Source organism: Falco peregrinus, chromosome 2 (genome assembly GCF_023634155.1).
Source record: "Falco peregrinus isolate bFalPer1 chromosome 2, bFalPer1.pri, whole genome shotgun sequence".
Classification (NCBI taxonomy): domain Eukaryota; kingdom Metazoa; phylum Chordata; class Aves; order Falconiformes; family Falconidae; genus Falco; species Falco peregrinus.
Window position 1 is genome coordinate 117,827,491 of NC_073722.1, and position 12,738 is coordinate 117,840,228.

At 49.7% G+C, this 12,738-nt stretch overlaps 1 protein-coding gene across 1 annotated transcript in view; it reads right to left on the minus strand.

The window, feature by feature from the left end:
• DNAH9 (dynein axonemal heavy chain 9) overlaps window positions 1–12,738 on the minus strand; it is a 186,023-nt gene that overhangs the window by 89,930 nt on the left and 83,355 nt on the right. The window contains exons 47-50 of the mRNA XM_055796132.1: window positions 11,762–11,923; window positions 10,582–10,815; window positions 4,675–4,935; window positions 103–528 (exon numbers count right to left, since the gene is read on the minus strand). Of these exons, the coding sequence (XP_055652107.1) occupies window positions 103–528; window positions 4,675–4,935; window positions 10,582–10,815; window positions 11,762–11,923 (1,083 nt within the window). The remainder of the gene's footprint in view (window positions 1–102; window positions 529–4,674; window positions 4,936–10,581; window positions 10,816–11,761; window positions 11,924–12,738) is intronic.

Here is a 12,738-nt window from a genome sequence, read left to right on the forward strand (position 1 = left end):
TGAAAAATACATGAGTGCAGAGAAGGAGCTTTGGAGAAAGTGGAGGATTTGTCCCCAGGCAGGGGCTAGTGCGATGGGTCCCACCAAAGGGCCAGCACTTACAGCGATTTTGGCCTTGATGCTGGCCAGCTTGTCCTGGGCAGCCGCCAGCTCCGCGTTGGCCTTGCTCAGAGCCTGCCGCTTCGGCTCCACCTCGCAGTACACCTCGTGGAAGCGCACGATGTTCACCACCCAGGAGCAGAGGCCGGCTGCGGCGTAGGACTTGGTGGTCACAAATTCGGGTTTAAACTTGGGATCTTGCAAATAGGGCTGAAGGGCTTTGAGGCAGTTCTCATGGATGTTCTCCTTGTCGAACTTGATCAGGGAGTCCAGGAAGCCGTCCACCCTCGCCATGGCAGCTTTTGCTGCTTTCCAGCTCCTGTCCTTGGGAATCTTCCCTCCCGGGGCCATCAGTACCATCACGGCTGCGGTGACATTGCTGACAGCTGAAGGCGGTGACCCAAAGGACCTCAGCTCCGTCAGATTTTTCTGAAAAGGAGAAAACAAGGTTGTTAGACAAAAATGAATGGGCTTTCTTTTCACTTTGCCACTAATAGAGTCAGGCTCCCAAGCTATCAATCTGATAAATTGGCCCAAACATCGCTGCCTTTAAATCACTGCTATGCATGTTTACAGCACATGTGCTCAGCTCCCTGCATCCAGCTCCTCACATCCCACCCAGGACCAGCACAGCACAGCGCTCCTGCCCAGACTCCCACCCTTTCCCTGCTGCACTGCTGCAGCTCGCAGGAGCAGGAGGTTTTCTGCCCTCTCAGAAGATCAGAATAAGGACAAAGGAAACCTTTCCAAATAATAACCTCTATAAATAGCCCCCAGCCCCTCTAGAACAGCCTTGCAGAGCTTCCCTTCATGCTCAACTAATCCCTGTGCCAGACACCCATGCGTTAAGGTCTTGCGGAATGATTTGTGTGCCCCCATGTTTCCACAAGGCCATTGTCCAGCCCAGACTGGGGCACTTGAACCAAGCCCCTTCAGCAGGAGCGCGGTCCCTGGGGTGAACGGGCAGTCCCCCCAAGAGAATCAGCTAATCCCTGGGGCCACCCTTGTCCAAGGTGGAGTTCCCACCTCCTCCACTACCAACACAGGTAGTTTTAGCAAATCCCTAATATTAAAGTGGGATGGATCTTAACCTATCAGCAAAAGACAGCTGAATTGTGGAGAAGGCACACATTTCCTAAAACACTTGCAACTGTGACAACAGTGTGATGCTGAGGGTTTGATCCACTGTCACCTAAAACCCTCTCCCTATGCACGTGCAACTTAGCTTTTGCATAGGAAAAACCAGCGCAGGTAAATCAGCTGTTCTCAAATGACATGCTGTTGTCAAAACAAGGATAGATTCTGTTTCAACACCAGTTTAAGAAAAATCTGTGAACCTCTGTCAGTTCCTGGTTCTATCAGTTTTGATCAGTTCTTAATCTACATTCTCTGATATTCTGCTTCTATCAGTTTCTGTCTATAGAAGCAAGGTGGAATAGCCTGGTACTGTTGAGCATCCACTTTTTAGATAAAGGTATCTGCTACAAATCTATTCCTAAATGTTTTTTTGCTAACAAAAGTTTTTTGTTAATAAGCGAGCTGATAGAGGCAAGCCCTTGGGAGATGTGTGTGCACTTCCAGTGTAAAATGTCTCTAACATGCTCAATGACACGGAGCCAACCATGAGCACTGACAAGCACCCCAACATGTCCTCCTCCTCCAAGAAGAACCCCAAGTAGATACATACGAAATAGATAAATACCAAACACCAAAAGAACAGTGGCTGCTCTGATGACAGGAATGAAGGAAGACCAGCCTCTGCAGTTTAACGGGGCTGAGGCATCCCTTACCAAACACAAGACTGCTCTGCAGCCAGCAGCAAGGAAGGAGAGGATGGGAAACTGGCCGTCTGGAAGCTCATGGGGCTGTGCAAGCGCAGGGCAGCACGGCAGTGCCCCCGGGAGCAGCGTGCCCCAATGCGTGGGTCACCCACTGCACAGCCCTGGGGACCTCAGGTGGGCTACAGCTGCTGCCCACACCACAGGCTGACACCTTGCTAGCTGCCACCCCCACCTTGCTGCGCCCAATAGCTCCATCCCTCTGGGAGCAACAGGACTGCCTATGGCTGCCTGATGTTCCTCCACTTCACTCACACTCCTCTGTGCCGCTCCGCTCCTCTCCCCCTGCTGCAAAGCTCATGTGGGATCTCTGGCCTGCCAGGAGAGGCTGACCCCTTGGGTCATTGCCTTGTTAATCCTGGAAATGAAACAAAACCTCCCTGACCCTTTCACTTGTGTGGATCTCAGATCACCTGCACACAGTGCCGTGGACGGTGCGGGTGCCAGCCAGGTTCCCGCACAGCAATGGCAGAGGTACATGGCATTAGAGCAGCTGTCCCATCCAAGCGAGTCTGGCTTTCCGCAGAACTCATCCCACCAAAGGCAACTGGCTGCCTGCTGACCAGTATCCCTCATCCTTCACCTGGGATTAATGCAAAGGCACCTTCTCTTGCTTCCCTCACCACTCAGCCTACCTGCCAAAGATACAAGTCTGAATGGACATGGCTGTTGTTCCTCTAAACTAGCGGGTGACGCTGGCACAGAAATGTCCCCATATCCACATACTCACTGAGCTCTTTGGCCGCTGGCTATATATATTTATTACTGCATTCTACTCAACAGCTTTTCTCACTGTTTTCCCTATTAATGTTGCATATAACAGTCCTGCCCAAATAAGATGACTTAGATAATTGGGGAGAAACTGTATATACGCACATAAATATTGCTGATTACTCATGTCAGCAAGCAGGTCAAGCTCTCTGATGCATTTCTGATCAGCAGGTAGAGGAGACCATGCCTCTCAGGGCTCTGCTGTTGCTGCTTTACAGGTCCCTAGAGAAAATCCCAGCTTCTCCCTAATCTTTGCCTAGTGAGATATTCTACAGCTCCAACACGAAACCAAAACTAATGAAAAGACAAACATTTTCCCTTTGTACAATCCTTTCGCTTCCAGGAACAAAAGCCAAAGCAACGCATCTCTGCAGCAAAGCCACATCTTTCGTGAAAGCTAATCAAACAGCAAACCCATTCCGGATGACTCAGAGTTGCTTTCCTGTCCTCCAGCAGGTCTGATATTGACCCGTGGTCCGAGGCATGATTGAGCCGTGCCTTGCTGTGATCATGGGAATAACTCTGACTTCCCAGCTGCATCTGGTGCATGGCCGCTGCCCTGCCCTCTGTGCAGGGGGGGTCTGCCGCTCCAGGATGCTGCAGGAACTGTAGGTCAAAATAAATTGCAGCTACGTGTCTCTCGGGCACATCTCCAAGTGTTGGACTCTCCCAGAATGCCCTTGAAGGAAAAGCCTTCCAAGGTACCAAAAAGCCCTCCCTAAAATCAACGAGGCATGAAGAACGCCTTTGACAAAGAAAGGACAAGGCAAACCCAGCTCCAATACAGCTGGAGAAGGCCAAACCCTCAGGTCACCATGTTCTGTCCCTACAATACAGGGACCTCATGAGGGAAAGATGTCCGGAGGAGCCCAAGAAGTCACTCTCCTCACTGCACTTGTGGATCTCTGCTCCTCCTTCCCCACCCTATCTCCCTCCTTGGCCAAGCAAGGCATTTGCTGTGGGCAGCAGGAAGCCACTAACCCCATGGTGCCACAGACCGAGGGGGACAGAGCCTTCCCATCACAGACCCCTTCCCAAAGCAGGGGACGGGTCAAGTGGGAACTCAGAGGATGCCCGTGCTCCCTGCAAGCTGCAGCCACGAACTGCCAGCCCCGCACCCACCAACATGGCCCGTGTGGTCACAGGAGCTCTGCCCGCACAGCATTCCCCGTGCCACGTGGCTGGGGAGCACGGCTCCGAGCGGCTGGGTGGAAAGTCTGCCTTGTTGGTATTTTGGAGTTTTCCAGCTCCCACAGTGCTGACTGTGCACTTGCACAGAAATACCCCAAGCGAACGGCATCGATAACGGCTCACTAAAACAAAGGGGTGCTCGTGCTTCACACTGCCCGTCCTGCAACACCTCCTGCACCTCTACTACGACCAGCTCAGGGCACCGTGCTCCTTGCCACAGGACCTTCAAGACAGCTGACAGCCACTCACCCTGAAAGCACCAGCAGCCTCTCCTGTCTCCTTTCGTACCACTTTGTTCCCCACAGCTCAGGGGTAACAGCCTCAGAAAACACTGGAGCAAGATGTGGCCTGTGCCCCTGCCCTGGAGCCCACCCCCCCATCCTGCATGCCCTCCTCCATGATAGCAGGCAGGTCTGAGCCACAGACAGTGCCCAGACAGAGCTGGCGATCCCCCCGAGACACTCTTCCCTGGGTCCTGAAAGAGGGTGACAGTAAGGTGACCTCCCCTTTCTCCTGGGGCAGGACAAGAAGCAGTGGAGCCAGCCAACAGCAGAGACACCCTCCTCAGTTCCTCCTGCTCTCCATGTCGATGAGTAAAGGGTAATGTGGTGCAGCCTCATGGCTACTCTGAGTTACACCAGGGATCAAGTAGGTACCAGCTGGGAAGAAGCTGGAGGAGGGTCAATATAATGCCCAAAACCCGGGGCCATCAGATGACACTGCCCCCTCCATGCAGAGGGGAGATACCAGACTCCCATGGGAACCACCACTCTACCTTGTTGAGGGTGTTCAGAGCAGCCTGGGCAGCTGCCAGGGCAGGCTCCGCTTTGGCCAGGTCCTCCTCGCAGTCCTTCTGCTTCTGCTCGACCTCCTGGGTGATAAGTGCCACTTTCTGCTCCTCCTCATTGGCAACTGCCTTTTCCCTGCTCACTTTCTCCGTCTCCACTCCCACCACCTGGATCAGCTTATCAGCACTGTCATTCTTCTGCTTCAGCTCCACCTCTTGGGCTGCCAGCTTGGCCTTCAGCTCATCCACCTGGCAGGAATAAACACACGCAGGAGCATGAACACCCCCCAGCCTGCTCCCTGCCCTGCCCAGCAGCGCGGGCTCACGCTGGAGCTGGGCTGAGCAGTACCCAAACACATGGAACTCCTGTCTCTAAAGCAAGCAACTCCCTGGCAGCCCAGAAAAGCAGTATTTCTAGCTGTTAGCGGGATAGCACTGCTCTCCTCTGCTCATGGTGGCTTAGGTCACAGCTGGAGAGCCCACACACATGGTGCACACACTGGAGCAGCCTGCTAGCAGTAAGGAACCCGGTCGGGGAGAACCCAGCCCCAGCAGGATGAACCGCTCAGGAGGGTGTCCCACCCCTCCCTGCCCACTGCCTCTGCTTGGAAACCGGACAGATGTGCCAGGGCATCACCAGCGTTGCTTTGAGCAGGATCCAACGGGAAGTAGGTGGAAGCTTTCATCTCAGGTATTCTTGGGATTATTTTTTGCACAGCCCAGGAACTTCACCACAGACCAGGGATTTGCAGGAAGCTTCTCTCCTTATAAAGCCAAATACATCCATGAACATGAGATCTGATGATACATCACATCCCTGGTAAAGGTGGCATGCATGTGCTGTGCGCGCGTGTGTTTTTCAGTGGCGATGACGTGCTACAATTCAGCTGCTCCTGCTTTTCCTTCTCCACCTTGCCGCCAGCAGAACAGAGCACACAGTATTTTGCCACGTGCAGGCTTCCAGGGGGCCTGTGCCCCAGGACCCAGCGCTGCCAAAGCCACCCGCTTGCCCTCGCCACGCACCACCTCCATCCCCTGCCCCACGGCAGAGGCAGCAATCCCATCAGTTTCCTCACAGCCATCAGGTCCTACAGACTTAGGGTGGCAAGGGCATTTTTTTTACACCAGAAAGATTACAGCTGGGATCTGCTGACAGGTACAGCCCTTGCCAGAGTTCCGAGGCTCAAGGGGCTTTAAAATGCGATGTCAAATGAGCTCGAGAAGGGATCCCCTGTTCAGGCAGCAGTCAAGAGGCATGGCAGTGGTGGCAGCTCCTCACACCCGGCAAGGCAGGAGCCCTCTCCAGCAGCAGGCTGAGGCCTCTGCATGGTGGGGGAACTCGCACCAGCTCTCACTTGAAGACAGAAAGTCTCTTTCTAAAAGCACCCATTTCAATGAATTTACACAGGCTTTGTGCAGACCACGAGATTTTCACTGTCCTGACATCAGGCTCAAAGGATTGCTTGAGCTCTTGAGGTACATCTTTACCTGTATAAAAATATGTCGTGGAAGTCAGACACTTGCTTTTGTTGACAATTCCATTTTTATACCAGAAGAGAGAGCACAATTTGCAATCTTATAAACTGAAGTTATTGACGTCAGCTTCAGGTGGAGAGCAGTTTCTTAGGAGACTTTGTGAACTTCATCCACCGTCATCTCCTGCTGCCTGCCACTACAATCCCGTTTTCACCAGGACAAAGACATGACTGTAAATCCAAATGACTCTGGGCCTGCAGGAGCACATAATCCCTTCAGACTGAAAACTAGCGGCAGCTTCTTGTTCAGCTCCACGTCTTCAGGGATTGCGGGAAATGGAAGTGAGAGGCTTCGCTGATGGCAGATACGGCTTGTGACCTTCTGTCCAAAAAATCAGTAATCATGTGCTGGATACATACATAAATGGCAGCTTTAGGGGTTTACATGACCACAACAAAACAAGCAAGGGATTAAAACCCGCTAGCACTCAGCAGTGCTACAAAATGAGCAGGTGTAAACTCAGCTCCCAGCGCAGCCGGCGAGCACAAACGCCCTGACCGACCCTGCTTTCAGCCTAGCGCGTGCAGTAAGGGAAGGGCAGGTGACTTGCTATAACGTTGTCAAGATTTAAACAAAGCAAGAAATTCTGTATGGTTTTATCTGAAAGGAATATTTGGAAGCCTGCAAGTTACAGCGGAGGCCCCTGCCCACCTGGGCTTGGGTCAGGTGTTAAATTCCCAGCGGAAAGGATGGAGCTGTGATGTGTGTCCTGGGGGTCTGCTGGACCCTCTGCCAATAGATCACACCACATCTAGGGTGGATACGGTGACCTCCAGCCTCTTACCCACAAGCAGGATTTTGGAACGTGAAAGGATTGTGTTTCCCCAGTGAGGCTGAAGCTCACTCACAGTTGAGCAGGGACGATTTAATAATGTTTGTGCAGTGGAAAGGGAGAAACAGGAGCCATGCCTAAATAACCAGACCCAGCGTCCTTAGTGATATCCTGGGGGTGGCACAGGGAATGTGTGTTTATGAACTTTACTCTTCCAGTTTCACCCCGTCAGCGCAGCAAACAAGTTTCTCTTAATGCTGTACTCCCATCCACAGCAAAAGCAGTCTGTCACATCCATTTCTCATCCCTTCCCACACATCCTAATGCCCAGACATAAAAATGCCTGATGAGAAACCACAGAGCAGGGAGGCCTCCCACCACCGCCCTTGGGAAGGCACAGGCACAGCAGACACCTTAAACGTGCTCCCACTGGTGGAGCCGTCCCTGGCAGAGCAATGATACAAAGGCAGGCATGAAAAGTTCTCCTCTTTCCACAAATGTCACAATACCAGAAGGTACCCAAACTTCCCCTCTCTCACACCAAAAAGAGATTTCCAACCAAAAAGGATGCCAGTTAGTACACAGAGCTATCTTCTGTTTCTTTGGCATGGCCAGTACAAAGGCTGAGGTGGCCTGCAGAATGACAGCATCCCAAGGAGAGAGAACACTATTAACCTGCCCATGGGCACCACCAGGACAGCAACAAGGTCAAGGTGTGAGCAGATGGATCCTAGTACGTGTGAGCAGCATGTGCCCTAGCTCACACAGTATCATTACGGGCTGGAAAAGGGTCAGTACTTGGTCCCAAACAGTGCTAAGAAATGTGAAAAACCAGTGAGCAGCTTTCCGAGTCCAGGACAATCCGATGAGCAACTAGTAACGTGAGGTAGAAAGGGAAAGAGCAAAGCAAAGGAGAGATTCAAGGTTAATGTACTGTGACTCCAAAAGGGAAGGAAGAAGTGCTTGCTTCCCACCAGGACGCATAAGAAGAATTATTAAAGAACAGAAAACCTGGAGGGCAGACTCCCAGAAGACTCATTTTATCTGATTGTCCCTGCCTTGTTTCAAGAACACAAAATACATCACAAAGGTCGGCGATTAATTGATAGAGCAAGCAAGGCTTGAATCTGGAATCCAATGATGCAACATTAACTAAAGTCATCCTAAAAATTACTCAGCAATGGGCTCTGAAACAGAGTGCTGACCTCTTCATAGCGAACATCACTCTGAAAAACAAATGACTCATCCCACACATCTTCCCAAGTCTATTATGTCCTAATAACTGGAAGCTGGCTTCTGCTTTTCTGAGTACTGAGGACAGCCACTGTCCTCAGGGAAAGACGGTGAGGCATGTGAGCTAATGGGAGACATTTATTTAGAATAAAAGTTGGTCAATGGGTATCAAGGTGAAAAAAAAAAAAAAAAAAAAAGAAAAAATCCCAACCAAGAAAAAATCCCAAACCAACCAAAACCGAAGAGCAGGTTGCGGGGAGAAGAGTAAAAGGAAGGGGGAGAGATTAATTTGAAAATGAAACAGCTAAGACAAAAAGTACTCTGCAACTACTTGCACAACAGCCCCCTCATGCTGAGGCAACACTGCAAAGTTTATAGAAATACATAAAACTCATAATTAACTTGTCATGGCATCCAAGCAGCAGGAATCTCGAGAATGCTGATGGTGGGAGCACTAGTCCTCAGACCTAGGGCATAACCAGGTCACGCTCAGGTATCAAAATCATCATCCTCTGCTTTGAAAATAAAAAAATTCCACAGCATATCACTTCCAAGCACCATGAACACAATCTGGAGGTGACACACCCACGTGAGACACAGGACTTGTCGCTTCCTCAGCACCAAGACCAATCATTTGTATGGTGAATGTGAAGTTCAGACTTTTAAACCCATATTCAAGATTGAACATTCTGGTACAATTTCCAGTACTGCTAAATAGCCACACTCTGGTTTCAAATCAAAAGCAGTTTTGACTAATGCGTACATCTGATAGTTTAGGTGTTTAATTTTAGGCCCCCAGCGCTAATTTTAGATTCAAATTTGACATATTTGTCCTCACTGCTCTGCATCTTAAACAATTTCTCAAACAAGCGCTTCTCACCCCAGCCTTACTCCACCCAGGGTATGAACTTTGCGTTCTTTTCTCCTTCTTGCAACAGCAAAACCTGCGCAACCCTGTGGGGTACCATGGAAACCCACGGGCTTCCCATCTGTTCCCCACTCCACCACCACTGCTCAGCACCTGTCCTGCAGCTCATCAGCAAAACTTTGCCAACAGAACACCCACATGAAGATACTCCCCAAGAACACAGAAGGGTCCCCATGTTTAACCAATGCTACAGGGACTCGTTTCCTCTCAAAAAGTTACTTTCATATTGGTTGCTCCCAATAAAAGACAGACCTAACCTAACTTGTCCACCACCGGGGCATCAGCAAAAACAGCAGCACCCCACAGCTGCGAAATTATTTACGTCCATAGGCATCCCTGGTTGCGACAGGTGCTCCCTGCTACTGGCTGTTCCACCTCAGCTACATCCTTACAAAGAAGATGCTAAAACCTGCAAAGGGGACATGAAACGCACCCACTCCCCTCCTGCAAAGACCTGTCCTGCACCATGAGGGAAGCAACTGTTTGAAGTGAGATGCAGACTATCAGAGTTGAGAGGCACTAATAAAGCCCATACATCACCCTCCAGAAAGGCATGTATCCTATTGAGCATGACAGACATGATTTATGCCACCAGGGCTACCCAGAGCATGTATATGGAAGGGGTTGAACCTGCTAGTCCTTCACCCACATCAGCCCCCTGCATTTCTTTGGAGCAGCTTCAGGAGACACCTGTTTGAAACAGTAGAGGCTCATAAGTGAACATTTGTAAGAGTAAACAGAATGTGAAATAGAGAGAAAAACGGGAGTTTAGCAACAGATGTAAACAGCAAAGCTTGGAAATGCAGCTTGTGTCACCGCAGAGAGGTTGTGAAGTACTCGGAACACCTAGGCATTACCACAAGACAGCCAGTGTTGTTCACTAGCAGAGGGACTTGGGGACAGCTAATCTACCTTTCAGACATACGTTAGTTTTCCTTAAAGATGGATAGCATAATGCAAGAAAAAACGAGCATCAGCCCTGTTTTAAAAGGATACTCTGTTTAGTTTGAAAGAGAGGATTCTTGCTGAAGTTATTGTAGATTTTCTGGATGCAGCTCCAAAAATCACTGATCTCACTGTACCTTGTAAGCTGTTTTGTCACTGCAGCTGCAACGTAACCATTGAAAGAAAATGCACACAGCCAGCCGGATCCCTGTCTCATCTTACTGACTGTGATCTTTCACGGTTACCACTCAAAGAGCAGAGACTGGACACACACCTCTTCCCTTTTCTTTTCCAGTACCAAACATGACTTCTGCTCCTCCAGGAACCCAGCGTCCAAGTCTGACTACAGCCAGGATCTAGCACAAATTTTACACACTGTAGTTTCAGCCTGTAAAGTTCTCCTTTGAACCAGGATGCAGAGATGTCTCTAACAGAGGAACAAGGAAAACCCTCAGCTTTGCACCCCAAAGGGTTTGCGTACCTGTGCAGACGTGCTGTTGAGCTTCTGCAGGCCATTCTCTAGCCGCTCCATTTTTGCTTTTAAATCGTTGCCCTTTTTAAATAGCAAATTCTGATAGAGTTTGATTTGTTCAAGGAACGACTTTGGAGTGGTGTAGTTATATCGTCGCTCATTGCTCAGATACAATCGGGATATCTCGTTGACACTTGTGTGGACATAGGCCATGAATTTGCTTATTGAATCTTTCACTGAATCCTAAAGGCAAGATTAGAAGACAAGAAGAAACCATTTTAAACAGAACTATATATAATGCAGACCTGTGCCATACATGGGAACGTATTAACTTTTTATTCTGCTGCAGCAAAATCCAGGATGTAATAACTAAGTTGATCCCTTTTCATTTGTTATCTCTAAAATAACTTTGTCTGCTCGTGTACTTTATACCTCTTTTTATATCTTTTTATCTCATACTTTATCTTATTCCAAGCAATTTTTCTAACATTCAGCCCTAAAAAATAACAGCCTTTTAAGTATAAATTTGGGCTTTTCTTCGGTACAAATGAGGAAAGTGTACACTCATAAAAAGAAAACATTGTAGGCTTTATTCTTCCAAAATCCTGCCCAGAAAAGATAAACAAACAGAAATTAATCTCTTTTAGTCTAGAAGCAGGTTGTCATCAATGAGAACTTGACATATTTTTGCCCTTGAGAATTACAGACGCTCAGACATGCATGTGGAGAGGAAAGTGTATGTTCCCTGCAATAATCATAATATTATTTTCTGCACCAATTTGTAAGCTGCCGCTCTCATTCACAAAGCTGTCACCTCACTGGCACCACTCTCAGCGTATACATGCACGAGCGTGGTGCCCGTGGCCACACTTCTGCTGCGGTCCATGCCCCTGGCTGCAAGACCTGGCCCATATTTCAAGCACTGTTCAATTATTTTAATGCAGGATCGTGTTATCAGCAATTCCTCTCCAAACAGCCACCGAGGTGCCCTGGATCAGCGTTGGAGAGCAAGAAAGGTGAGCAAACCCTCTCTGCAGCACTGCCCTCATTGCGTGCGGCGTTGCTCGCGCTGCACGGATGGACGAGGTCACACCTGGCTGTCACCAGCACGGGGTGGCCGGTGCCTGTCCCCCAGGGAGCTCCAGCCCCGCACAGCTCGGACACCCACAGGTGCCAGCAAGGGGCTCACCTCCACGGTCTCCGTCTCTCGCAGAAAGCGGAGGCTGACGGACTCGAGGGCCTCCTGCGGCCACTCCTGGAACCAGTCAATGGCCGTGCAGCTGACGATGGCGGGGAACCTCCTGCTGCGGATGCGCAGCTTGCTCCCCACGGGTGAAAAACACAGCGCGACCTGTGGAGCCGTGGGAAGGAGGAGGTGAGAAGGCACAGCAGGGAGCAGGCACCAGGCTCCAGCCAGGCAGCCCAGACTCTACCGGCCCCTTCCAGTGGAAGATCTCACACCACCAGCTAAGGGTACAGCCACCTCTGCCCTTGCACTCCAGCAGCCCTGACCTGAAAAAGGCACCATCCAGCAGTAAATACTCTTTTTTTCTCTGCAATAAAAACAAGCAGTGGCGTTAAGCATTGCTATGGTCAAAAGCAGAAGCCTGGCACACTTTCAAAGCTGCAGCCAGGGTTTAACGTAACCACACTTCCCTGCTTTAGCAGTGACACAAAGCTGCGCCTGGCAGGGAACCGGTGTCTAGATTCAAGTGGTGTAATCAGGAATTAAAATGAATGGATCTAAATTCTGCTGGCAGGACCACAGGCCTGCCTGGATTTTTTTTTTCCCTGAAAGCCAGCACAGAAAAGGGTTGAGGTGGCTCAAACTCAAATCTGCTTTTATCAGAATGAGGAATTTTTTAAAAGAGAGAAATCTCAAAACAGAGCAGAATGGAAAGAAAAGCATTTGCAAACAAGTTCTCCCAGCTCATTGCATTTTTGCACAGCAGGTCCTTTGCCTTTAGTTCTTCTGACTATGGATTACCCACAATATGAAGATCCCCTGTGCAACTTTTCCAAGTAGCCAGACCTACTCCTGATGCACCCCAGTTAAACCCCTATGCATGACTTTGAAAACAGAAAGACTGGTCCTGCTCAGCTTTTGAAAAAGAACATTTCCAGCTCCCATAGCACTTTCTAAAGCCCAAGAAGTGATGACAACGG